The sequence below is a fragment of the Cydia pomonella genome, chromosome 22 (genome assembly GCF_033807575.1).
Source record: "Cydia pomonella isolate Wapato2018A chromosome 22, ilCydPomo1, whole genome shotgun sequence".
Classification (NCBI taxonomy): Eukaryota; Metazoa; Arthropoda; class Insecta; order Lepidoptera; family Tortricidae; genus Cydia; species Cydia pomonella.
Window position 1 is genome coordinate 4,781,139 of NC_084724.1, and position 13,548 is coordinate 4,794,686.

General features: G+C 38.6%; 1 protein-coding gene across 1 annotated transcript; it reads right to left on the reverse strand.

Annotated features, from left to right (window-relative positions):
* Positions 1-1,338: 1,338 nt before the first annotated feature.
* Positions 1,339-12,830, reverse strand: LOC133530435 (trifunctional enzyme subunit beta, mitochondrial). Its single transcript, XM_061868346.1, has 11 exons — positions 12,619-12,830; positions 11,025-11,196; positions 10,570-10,757; positions 6,611-6,798; positions 5,984-6,158; positions 5,721-5,851; positions 5,135-5,236; positions 4,625-4,738; positions 3,996-4,070; positions 3,148-3,225; positions 1,339-2,649 (listed from the first exon to the last, which is right to left on the reverse strand). Exons 1-11 carry the CDS (start codon positions 12,680-12,682, stop codon positions 2,515-2,517), a joined length of 1,422 nt encoding a protein of 473 aa, XP_061724330.1. The 5' UTR covers positions 12,683-12,830; the 3' UTR covers positions 1,339-2,514.
* Between the last annotated feature and the right edge of the window lie 718 nt (positions 12,831-13,548).

The following is a 13,548-nucleotide window of genomic DNA, read 5'->3' on the forward strand; positions in this document are numbered from 1 at the left end:
AAAAGCTAGCGGAAAATAGATTTAATATAAAAGGTTTTTCTTTTTGGGTACGGAACCCTAAGTATTAGCAATAGATTTTAGCAATAGCTTCCTTTTCCTGTCTGCTTAGTAAATATATCATTTCCTGTTAGAAGACAATTAATGAATTCCTCGAATTTGTCCCCCAACAAGAACCGGACTAGATAGAGAATGTATCTGGGTGGATCAACTATTTGTTGTTATTTAGCCCCGTCAGCTAGAGGACACAAGTAGCGCTGTTTCTTAGAAAAAAAATTTAACTACGTTTTACTAATATGCTAATTAAATATATGACTAATTTTGGAAAGGGCTTATATTATTATTATTAACATCTTAAAATTAAACTACCCTCACCTCACCTTGGGAGTGAGGTATAATACACACACTACAATTTTATTTTAGGATCAATTCATAGCTGTCAAAAATCAATCCTTACCAGTGGGGTGACACTCCTCCTTTCGGCTTTTCCCGGCTCCGTTCGGCTCAGCATTGCTCCGGGCAATTATTAGGGTTGGCACAACTTGACGTCTCTATACGGGCACGACGACAGATAAGATAATGACTTGAATTTTGACAACCCTAAATAGCCGAAACGAAAGGGATAGTGCCATACATTAGAAAGGGACAGCATAATTCGTCCCTGAATCGCTCTCAAACTTCGGTTTTGTAGGACGTGTCATTTCTGTACGGTAGTACCATTATTTATTCTGTGTTCTTATGTTACTCCGTCGGAGTATTTTGAATTTTGCCGGATTATATTTGTTTGTTGCGATTCCATATAATCGATGACTCAGACGACGATTAATAAGCAATAAAATATCTGCGTAGGTCACTCAATCAGTCCACTACTGTTTCGAACATTGATTGTGTAAGAAAGAGAACGTGACATGTGTTAGAGAGAAACAACATGATTAGTGACGTCAGTGATATCTATGTAGTGTACCAAGTACGTGCAAGTAGTTATATATAGATCGTGCCATCCATGAAGACGCGCAGATTTGTAAAATCAAACCTTTAATAATATGACAATACGAGTCAAGGCATGCGCCTTCGTGAATGACACGACCTTCCAACCCAGGGGGTAAACTAGGCCTTATTGGGATTAGTCCGGTTTCCTTACGATGTTTTCCTTCATCGATAAGCGACTGGTAAATATCAAATGGTATTTCGTACATAAGTTCCGAAAAACTCATTGGTGCGAGCCGGGGTTTGAACCCGCTGCCTCCGCAAGTCGCGTGCTATCACCGCTAGGCCACCGGCGCTTCACTAAAATGAGAATGTAATAAAGTGGACATTTTTGGATTACAATCAAATCACATGTTTTACTAACATTCTTTAATAAAATAATTGATTACATACACATTTCTTACCAACCAATTAAATGTAGGACATGCTTAGAATATTTCTTTGTCATTGTATTACGCTTAACCTATGATGTAATAAATAGGTAAATCTTACAAAATTTAGTGTAGCTTCAAGAAATATACCAATAAATACATAATACAAAGTACACTGTCTCTTATCAACTTATAAATCTCACGCATTCGATAGAATACATTCAAGTTTTGATTTAGAACAATTAAACATGCACAATGAAAAAAAAGTGTTTAATTTTATTTAAGATTTTTTTAAACCTAAATATTATATTTAGATGTTTTGACAACAACCCATATTGGATCTTGCAAAACACTGATCCAATTCACATTAGGCGATTCTAAGGCGGGGCATTTTCGCCTTCGCAGACAAGACAAAGTATACTATTTAATTTATATTAAAAGGACCAACCTGTAGCACAATTGTTAGGCGATATTACATAGCTTTTACTGCGCTCCACGGTATAATATAGGCAATACAATCACCTGTGAATTTACTGAACACATAAAAGACTTCAATAAACAGATAATACAATAAGAGTTTTACAACTCTTTAGCGTTTATGAGTAATCGCTCTGATGTCGTGTAGGGTCATTGTATAGTCCTCTAGAACTAAAAATTGTATTATCAAATTTTTTAGCGTAAAAATGGTTCCGTACCAAGAAGGTACAAAAGAAACCCTTATGGTGCAATTTAAACAGGTAATGATATTATTAAGCTAATTTACGGTTGAACTCACATATTTTCAGCTACACGCGCAACATGTTTCGAAGAGTCTATGTCTCCATTTTCAAGCACTAGCAGTGCATGAGTAGTGGTCACGATAGTCGCGCGCCGCGTACTGTCACACGCCGCGCAGCGCGACCTTAACCTTAGCTTAATGTTAGTATGACTCACAACAGTTCAAATTCAACGATGATACAATGCCTATGACTCAGGTGGTCATCGTTTGATGGTGATACGATGATATCATGCTTAAAACCCAGTTGGTTGTCACCGTTAGGTGGTAGTACGATGATATAACGCTTAAAACCCAGTTGGTTGTCACCGTTAGGTGATAGTACAGGTGGTGACACCGTGTGGTGGTGGTGTGCACAGCTACAGCGCGTCCGTCAGCGGGCGCCTAGTCGGCGGTGGCGTCGGGGTGGCGCTCGAGGATCATGGCGACGCCCTGGCCGCCGGCGGCGCAGGCGCTGATGACGCCGACGTGCCCGTCCTCGCGCACCAGCCGGTTGGCCGTGTGCATCGCCAGACGGACCTAATCAATACATATTTAATATTTCGTCACTTCATTTGAAGATATAATTTTATCCCTAATGTACAGGTAGCATCGCACACATTTAAGAGTAACCATTTTGACTAAAACCGTCAAAGTAACCTTCCCCCAATTCCGCTTACACCGGTGCGGAAGCCACTCCGCTATGTTAAGTTTTTCTGTTTTGCCTTATGGTTGACTGGTAAAGAATGCCTATTATAAGAATAAGAATAAGAATGATTTATTGCAGTACTGTGTACATTTGTAGATGGTAATCCTGATACAATTTATTAGTTCCAACAGTTACCCATTTCGGGTATTATTGGCATTAAGTCCGTCTGTTGTACTCTTTTTTTATGTGCAATTAAGTTTAAAATAAATAAATAAATGTAGCACCTTTGGAATTGCAGGCGTACATAGGCTACGGTGACTGCTTACCATCAGGCGGACCGCTTGATTGCCACCGTCGTGGTATATAAAAAAATGCGATAGGTTACTTACACCAGTGGCAGCGAAGGGATGTCCGATGGACAGAGAGCCTCCCCAGTTGTTCCACTTGGACATGTCAGGCGAGCCGACCTGCAACCGGACACAATAATCAGTGCCTCCGTCTTTAGTACTTAGTACAACGGAACGAGACAACAGTATTTTAAATTTCAAGTCCCTATCTTCAACAACATCATCAATATCTATGTATCTATGCTTTGCATTGCAAAAAAAAAACCACTAACCCCTTTACGCCCAGTGACATCATATGATGTCAGTATTGAATCTTATATCGTTGTAATAAGATATAGTACATGAATGTCTGAATTCTGTCGGGGTAAAAACTATGGAAATTGCATTAACGTTTAATGCTATTTAACAGTTACAAGAGCCTATCGAACAAAGCAATAAATTTTACCGTTCGTAAAACAGATAAAGCATTACAGTAAATTTTACTGTTTTGAGTATTACGGTAATGTTTACGATCGTTTATTTTTATAGTTATTTGTTAATATTGTATGAAGCAGTTAATCTTAATGAAAATCACATGTATGCTCGATAGATATTTTTTTCTGGAGTTGCAGGCGTACATAGGCTACGGAAACTGCTTACCATCAGGCGGGCCGTATGCTCGTTTGCCACCGACGTAGTATACAAAAAAAGTGCGGCGTTTAGCCACTGCTCATGGAAGCTTGGAGTTTGCTATCAAATGATATATCGCACCTAATTCCCGAAAAACGTATTGGCCCGAGTCTTGGTTTGATTGAACCCGCGATCTTCGGATTAGTCGCAGACCCTTACCGCTACCAGACGTCCTATCTTCATAAATATATAAATAAATGTTAATGTTTATTGATAAATACCTTGCCCTGCCTCTTCAGATAGGTCTGACCGAACCAGTCGGAGTCCATCGCCTTCAAGTTGGCCAAGATTTGACCCTGAAAAAAAAATCGTATTAATAAATTGCAAAAACTTTTGATAAGTGTGACTCTCGAAGCTTTGCTCAAGGTTCACGCAAAGTAATAAAAGATTACATTTTAAAAAACTGCAACCACACACATGACATAAAACGTTAGTACCGTCGCCCGTAGCGACGTCTGCCCAAAACTTTCATATTAATCCAACTATTTTTTTTAATAAGTCTGCTGAAATGCCAAGCAGTGACTGACGTAAATTATCTCTATACTCTGTATCTTTAGGTATTTAAATAAAAGTAAACAAACAATTTGTACATTTTCGGGTAGTTATAACATTTATTGTATAACCAACCAGATACAAAACCGCCTGGACTGTGACTGAATGACCTGACTTTAACCTACATTATTTGATCATGTAATGTTTTCATCTACCCTCAACTGGCTTAAAGAGCCATTTAAGGGTAGATTTAGTTTAATTTTATTTAAATACGTAAAGATAAAGAGTATAGGGCTAAAATAGAGGTTCTTTCTGCAACTTCCAGGACTTCAGTATTTATATAAGATTTAAGACTTACAGCGAAGGCCTCGTGGATCTCCCAGGAGTCGACATCCTTCATGGTGAGTCCGGCTTTGTCCAGGACCTTGGGGATGCCGTACGCGGGGCCCAGGAGCAGCTGGTCCACGGGATCCTAGGAAAAAAGGGGATGGTTAACAAAAAAACTTTACACACAGTTTAAAAAGTTCATGGTCTTGATCAGCAGTTCCACTTCACCATATAGTGTTTCCCCAGCTAGAGCAAATGCACATGTTACTATAAATACCGAAAACTGCAGGTATGCTTAAACAGTACATTGTGCAACTAGGGGCTTAACAAATTTAACACATATCAGAGAAAGAATAAGGATCAAAGTCAAATGGCGTTCTAATAGTTTTAATCATGTGTCCAAAGATGGCAGTAAATTTACGTGGCTACAAAGTTTTCTTAGATAATCCACCTCTTTTTCAAATTCTCTTTGATATTACGTTTTACGATTCACCCATTTGGACTCTCATTTCATTCTCATCTTCTCAAAACCTATACATACCTGAGCGACGTAGGTGAAGTCCCTCAGATAGGCCTTGGGCTTGAAGCCGAGCTCCTTGGCCTTGGCCTCGGGCATCACGAGACATGCCGATGCGCCGTCAGTCTACAACAACACATATAAATAAAATAAGTTTTTGGCAAAAAAAAAACATTTTTGGTACAAGCTTTTATCGCTGACTGTACTTTTCTTTCGACAGGCAACTAATACTCATTGAGACAACTCTAAAAATACCAAGCGCAATTAGGTTGCGTTGTTTTATCACAAGTTCCTAAGACCACCTCCTGTCTCCATCATCAGATCAGCTCAATGGTACCATAATATTGCATTAATTGGTTTAAAAAGCTCTTTCCTTTAATACCACACACGATAAGTTTCTAAAAAAAAAACTCGTACAAAAAAAGATGGCGTTACAACTCCTCTACTTTTTTATTTTGTTCTACGGGTCAAATTGATTCAAATGGCCTAAAGATCAATCGTACCGATTTTCATACTTTTAACACAATTTGCAGAATTTTACTGAATTCTGGGGTTTACCGCTGGGACTAACAGGACAGACTGTATAATTGTATATGTAGTCTGTACTAACCAGGAATGAAGCGTTGGCGGCGGTGACGGTGCCGTGCGGCTTGATGAAGGCCGGCTTCAGCTTGGCGAGCTGCTCGGGGGTGGACACGCGGATGCCGTTGTCCTTGTCCACCAGACCGTCCTTGCCGTCCACTGAAACAACAAATTATAACCTCAAATAGTTTTTAATTAATTTTTAAAGTAATTTTACAGTGCGGATTTAAACTTAATACTCGACAGCGCGACGCAAAGGAGTGTAATGTGTTAGGTTCTACTTTAACTCACCCTTCACAGGGATGAGATCGGTGAAGTATCCCTTGGCCTGTGCTTCGGCAGCGGCCTTGTGCGATCTCAGAGCGTAGTCATCTTGCTCTTGACGGGTGGCGCCGAAAGCGGCCGCTAGGCGGTCCGCGCTGTGACCCATGGTTTCTCCGGAGGAGAACTCAGCCACGGCGGGGAGCTGGAATGAAATAAAAGGTCAATTCGTGTTCAAATATCACGCTAGATGGCGCTGTACGGAGAGCGACAATTTCTACATCGCGCTAACGAAATTTCTATTGGGATTGTATATAACTACTTGTTTATATTGCTCCTTGGCCGTGATGGGGAGCACCTTTTTGCAATGTATTAGGGATACATACATACATACATACATACATACATAGCGCTGCGCGGGGGTCTTGGCTCGGTTGACGCGCAGTAGCAGGGAGCGCATCTTGCGGGAGTGGCGGATGGGCACGTCCGACATGAACTCATCATCATACCTCGGGGGCGAAGAAGTCCGGCCGGATAGAGGCCAGCAGCGACAGGCGCTGCGCGGGGGTCTTGGCTCGGTTGACGCGCAGCAGCAGGGAGCGCATCTTGCGCGAGTGGCGGATGGGCACGTCCGACATGAACTCATCATCATCATACCTCGGGGGCGAAGAAATCCGGCCGGATAGAGGCCAGCAGCGACAGGCGCTGCGCGGGGGTCTTGGCTCGGTTGACGCGCAGCAGCAGGGAGCGCATCTTGCGCGAGTGGCGGATGGGCACGTCCGACATGAACTCGACGCCGCCGGCGACGATGATGTCGTAGGCGCCAGCCGCTATCATACCGATACCTGGAGAGAAAGTTGCTATTACAGTAAGATTCTAAAGGGATCACGCAAAACGCGTCTTAAAGGATGGGGTCTTAGGGGGTTAGGAGGCATATTTACCTCGAAAAAAAATATTAAAACTAATTATTGGGAAGTGTAAAATTGCATATAACACGGTAAATCGTATTAAACGAATTCTACTGCCTAAGACTCAGTTCAGTCATGAGTCCTGACTGAGCCAAAGCGAGGAGTACACATTTGGGGAGCCTTAGGACAACAATGACAACTTATTTATAGTAAACTAAGGATGACTACAAAAGACTTCAATCGTCATTCGTATTTGCGAAATTTACATAATTACTTACCTAGTCGGTAACTAAGTTCTGTTACTGAATGTTTAACTGATTAAATATAAAATAAAGCTTAAAATAAAAAATTTAAGCACAGTTTCATAGCTTATTTTGTAGTGATCAAAATATGATTTATGGGAATCCTTGGAGATCTCCAGATTGCCTGAAGACGTAAACATCCGGACAATTTATGAAAATTATGTAGTACAATTACGCCAAATCTTGGGACTAGTTGCCAAACGGACCCCAGGCTCCCATGTCATGAGCCGTGACAAAAAGCCAGAACAACGCCAGGAAGGTTAGTTGTCTTTAAGTACATAATATATGTTACTAGGACTTATAGTTCTCAAATTATGCGACCTCCATTTTGTTGTTAGTCTACTTTGTTGTCCCACTGCTGGACAAAGGCCATCCCTCGTTTTCTCCACTCGACCCTGTCATTGGCATTTACCCAACATTTTGGATAGAATGCGTCCAAGTTGTGCCGCCATCTCCTTTTCGGCCTGCCTGCATCGCATCCTGCACCGCCCATGGTGTTCCGTGGATCCCACTCAACCATTTTGGCCCCCCTTTATTTATTTATTTATTTATTTTACGCTTGTTACGTCTTACGTCTTGACGCCTACATCTACAACTCGGAGCGTAGTTCCGTGTTTCTGATTCGATCAGTTCTACGAACACCTAATATACTACGCTTCATCGCTCGCTGGCAAACCTTGAGTTTCGACTTTAGGGCCTGCAAATTATGACGAGATATTTTTTTTGTCATACAATACAGAGTGGTCGCTTTAAGAAATACCTATCAACCAACCAAGAAAGTTGGGCAAATACCCACTTGACAAGTTGTTTCCCATTCTTTTGTATAAATTGTATTTCTTACATTAATACGCTACCACAATAAGCTATAAGATGTACCGTACTTACTTATTAATTAACTAGGCAATAAGCTAACCCATCTGTATTTAAGGGAGTTCCCTCTGCCAACAAACTGTCTTACAGTTTGGCAGAAGAAAATAAAATTGTAAAATCAGGGTTTTTTTTTACCAGAATAAATGATTTATTTTTTTATTACATGTATGCCAATATTTAATTTTCTTCTGGTTCGGACTGTACTTTGGACACGATTTTATCTATAGATATGATTGGATATGATTCTACAATTCATTACTGAAGTCAATCAGCCAAAACCCTATATTTAGAACATCCGTAACGCAACCATGACCCTTTCAAACACCTAGGAACACTAGCTTGGCTCCATTTCAATTATGTTACTATTTCCATGTGTTAGAGCCAAATAATTATAGTGTAGGAATCTTTATTGAGTATGTATGTTATGAATATATTGCAACTATGGGAACAAAGTTCAATAAGTACTATTATCTAGTTTCGTTCTGAGTTGTCTACTTGTCTAGTAAAAAAAAATGTGTTCTTCGTATTGTGTTTTGGCGTAATGCATAAAGGCATATAAAAGAAAAAGAAACAATCCGAATATTTGGGCAAATACCGCCATGCGTGTGTCTTTAATAACGTGTTTAATATTCCCTGTTAACGTGTTAAAACAGTTACGAGGCCAATATTTAAAATAACAAATATATAAATTATTTCAATTCACATTTAAGGATTAAAATCATGACATTCCGTGTTTACCGCGTTTATTACAGTTGGTAATTGTATTTTTTTATTGTATTATATTTAAGACCAGCATTTACGAAAAATATGAAAATGACAACTATTTACTTTTGAAATGTAGTATTTTACTAACAGCTTACATACAAATTTGGATATTTTCTTTATCACACTTTCTAATTCGCGTAAAACCCAGTAGGGTCAATTAAATAGTGTGATACTCTGATTATGTACCTACATATATATGATGTGTCAACAGGTTGAGAACAGTACCCCTAGTGTAACTTTGATCGACATCATAACGTGACGAACGCGTTTGCGTTAAGTCTCATTTTGTATAGGATTTTGAGTTTCCAAAACGTCCCGCTTGGCGCGCTCTTTCGAAATCCAATACAAAATGAGACTAAACGCAAACGCGTATGTCACGTTTGGAAATCGAATTTATTTACACTAGGGGTACTGGTGACGCAATCGAAAACTGCGTAATATTTAATATTATTGACATTATTGTACATATTTAAAGTCTGGTAGGTATGATCTGTATATATGTGGGCCTTAGTTGCCTGAAAATAAATGATATTTAATTTAATTTAATATATCATAGCCTGATGGTTGGAGGATATACAGGCCATGCCCAACTAAGATAAAGTAGTGCTCTAATAGCGTCGATTAAGTACTTAGGAGTTAAAAGGGGTGCCAAATAAGAGACTACTATTTGAGTACTAGCGTAGGTCCATATATAGTCAATATTTGAAACACTCAAGAAGGTAATTGAACAATTTTTCCTTTGCCCTATTCTGCTTTGGTTGCAGATGTTTCCATTTTTGTAGTATTGTTCATAAGCTTGTACTGTGACAGCTCGAAGCGAAATCAAATCTAATGACGGATAAATAAAAGCAAATAATTATTTTAGTTCACTGATGCCGGCGTTATCTGCAGATTTATGATGGCTAAATTAATTAAACTGTCAATAACTATATGTATTACTGACAAAATTTTCAAGGGCCTCTGATCATTAGCATATTTATTTATTTGTGGTCCACCGTATTTAATTTTCGAAAAATTACACAATATAGGTATGTGAAGTCCGGTTTTAAATATAGCAATACTATTTAACATTAGGTCAATATTGAGTAAAAGTATCCATTTTTATTAAGTATTTACGTTCCAATTTATAGTTTTTGTTTTGCTTATTGATTCATCGGTCATCTTAACAATGCGCTATAGGCTTAGGTTGTAAGTAAGACTAATAACAGTATAAGATGTACTAAGGTATTGAATAACGCTCGTCTGCGACTACATGATCTGCAATAGTGACTTCTCTTTTCGACTGTAAGTGATACAAGAGAGTAAATTAGCGATTGCGATACACAGAGCTATAAAAGACTTTATATCTCCTGTTTAGAAGCTTAGAAGCGAAAATTGCAGCTGCTAAAACCGCTACTGTTGACCTCAAAGCTATAGATGGACCTCTCTTTGGAAGACTTTTATGTCACCAGAGCCTGTAAGCTAAGAATATGTAGCTATTATACAGTCGTTCTATGTCTTTAGGTGATAAAATAGGTGCTAAGTGTCGCCTTATTATTTCTTGGGCGTGCCTTGATGTTGTCAATTCTTTGCAGCTAAATCTACCTTATTAGCTACTCACCAGTAGTACAGGCTTATACAGGCCATGGAGACAGTGTGGGCGGCTGTGCGGTCGCTGAAGCCTGCCGCCAGCGATGCCTCGCGACCAATGTTGGACGTCCTCACCTCCTGGATGACCGTGGCTTGCTGTAGCTGTCTCTTTGAAGCTAGATCTGTCTTATTAGCTACTCACCAGTAGTGATAGCCTGGTTGGAGGATATACAGGCCATGGTGACAGTGTGGGCGGGCGTGCGGTCACTAAAGCCTGCCGCCAATGCCGCCTCGCGACCAATGTTGGACGTCTTCACTTCCTGGATGACCGTGCCATAGATGATGTAGTCGATTAACTCCTTGTCTATGCCGGTCTTTTGCAGGAGACCCCTAAGAAAAAAAAATGGTTGATTAGTAATGCCCAAATACAATTTTTTGTGTGGTAAATATAAAATATTGGAATAAATAAATAAATGATAACATGATGAATAATCTGATACCAAGTACAGTTGGCAATAATTAAGTGTGTTTAATTTAAAAATAAAATTATGGGAGTAAGTTATGTGACTTAAGATTGACTAAACTAAATTTTTCAGAATGTCCAATCAACACCTCCTTTTTGATAGCATTTGTACTGTCTTATGTACCAATACTTACAACAGGGCGTGTCTCGCCAGCTCGTGGGGCATCATCTTGGAATAATCGGTGAAGGAGACAAGGAAGGGGGTGCGGACGCCATCCACCAGCACCACATTTTTGCCGGTGCGGTCTTTGAGAGTCTTCTTTTGCTGCAGCGCTGCCCCGACGCTCAGGGCACGCCTAGCAGTATCTATAATAATAAATAAATCTTTATTGTTCAACAGATACATGGTACATATGCAGTTGGAGCCCTGGAGACTGCGTTAGTTTACACTGTGTTGCAGCCCCAGTGGTTGCCCGTATTACATGATAAGTTAGAAGTTGAAAAGAACAATTAGACTAAATTTGTAACATAAAAAGGTATTGACAAAAAACACTCTTATATCTAGTTATATATCTATGAACAATGTAGTTAGTTAGTTAGTCTTACTGGGCATTTTTCGCAAGTTGACAAAGATTGTGCCTATTTTGCGTGAAACGAGTTAGCGCTACCCCAGCTCCTCCACGAAACCTACCAAGTTCTTTAGTTGCTAACTGCCTCTTTGAGTGTGATTGGAGTCCCTAGGTATTTGCTCCTGTATACTTCTACCTGTTTACAGTCTAGGAGAAAGTTTTGTTGTTTCCTCTTCTTCCATGGACACTCTGCACATGAGGATGTCAGAAAGACATAATATTTTACAGCTCATACCAAAATATGATTGCAAAAAAACCTAGTTTTGTATGGTTAATATACATTTTTGAATGAAGAGTTAGTGAAGGACTTGGACAAAATGCTTTGGTATGTATGAATGTTCTCCTCTACAGGTTGCAATCCTCAACTGACTCTTGTGAAATTTTGTGAACAGGTTTAGTAGTTAGATAAAATATTTCCCATTCGTAAAACCGAGTGCCAATTCTAGGAATTAGATGCCAAGCGGACCCTATGCTCTCATGAGCTATGGGAAAAATGCTGGGACAATGCAAGAAAGATGATGGTAAAATAGCATTTGACAAATCTGTGCATCATCATGGATGATACAAACTATATAGGTTTTAAACAGTAAATAAAAATAACTTACACTTTGTAATGACACCATGTTCACTTGTACTTAATTAATATATTTGAAACTAGTCACTTTCTCACAAGCCATAAATAATTGTAAACTACATCAGTAAACACAACGGAAAATTATAAATATAAGACATTTTTTAAGACATTCTTGAACTAAATATGGTAATAGTAATACAAATCCTTCTGATAAGAGCCCAATTCCAGATGAACTTTAATTTCATAACTGGATGGTTGTTTTATTTTAATCCAATCAACATTGAAACACATAAACATGTAACCCTGATTGTTTTGCATTATTAAACTGCTAAGATGTAACCTATGTTAGTCTCCTACGCAAAAACGGGAGCAGACAACCGCTACCTATGAAATATTCCTTATGAAAATTGTCCAAGTGCCAACCATGAATAGGTCCAAAGTTTATGTCTGAATAAAAATATTCATTACCTTCATATATAACCTTAGAAAAATATTTTTATGCAACAAGATGTTACCTAATAATGCACCGACAGCTTTTATTGAAAAATAACGATGAATTAATAAAACATAATTGAAATAAATTACCAAATTTGATCGTCGAGCTGGCATGTGAAGTTTTCAACAAAGTTTTCGCTATGTGGGATGCCATGGCTGAGTGGACTCCTACAGGATATCACAGCTAACTTGGGATGACTCTGGAACGATGTAAAGTAACTAGAAATACTAAAATAATGCCGTAAAAGTTGCTATAAACTTCATAAAAGTTGGACTCTGACCTGTCAAATCGACGATGTGAAATTTCTACCACAGATATAGTACCAAAATTATGATGCGGATTGTGGTAACCCTCAGACGTTCAGTTTCATTGCGCAATACGTAATACTTGGATTGAAAAATTCGGCGTACAATTTTAATTTTACTTTAAAGGAATTAGACTACCTAAAATGAATAACCATTATAACACAACTTTATATATTTCTGTCATGTGGTATGATTTTGTGAGTTCAATATTTCAATAATCAAAAAATCCATGGTACACTGGCCAAAATTAAGTAAAATATGTTTTGCGCAATAATTGAGTTATTTTATTATATATCATAATACTCTTTTGTTGTTGCTGCAATGCACACATTGTAACTACTACTATTCCACTATTCCTGTTTGTTTATAATATTTATAAGATTCTCTATTTTGTTTTAATTGATTGTGTACTTTGTTAATTGTGTATTTCTGTGTTTGCCTATGTGTTTTTAAATTGTGTGTATTTGCAGCAAACAAATAAACGCTTTATCTATCTATCTATCTATCATAAAGGATTAATTATCCATTAGCATTTCTATGATGTTAATCTTTAGTGGAGATATTGAAGCTTCAATTAATCGCTATTCTGATCCGCTGTGTACAGATTATCGATATATAACATGATTACAATCCATAAGTGCACATCCTTAAAATGCACACATACACAGCTTGCCCATCACCTAAATGGCTATGGCTTGAGTATTAAATTTTGTA

What these genes read in the sequence shown, in the direction of transcription:
- LOC133530435 (XM_061868346.1), bottom strand. Translation starts at nt 12,682, where the DNA reads ATGGCATCCCACATAGCGAAAACTTTGTTGAAAACTTCACATGCCAGC. An exon ending in CGGATTTCTTCGCCCCCGAG is followed by an intron (nt 6,159 to 6,610) that starts GTATGATGATGA and finishes ATTTCATTCCAG; the next exon opens with CTCCCCGCCGTGGCTGAGTT. An exon ending in AGATCCACGAGGCCTTCGCT is followed by an intron (nt 4,071 to 4,624) that starts GTAAGTCTTAAA and finishes TTTTTTTTTCAG; the next exon opens with GGTCAAATCTTGGCCAACTT.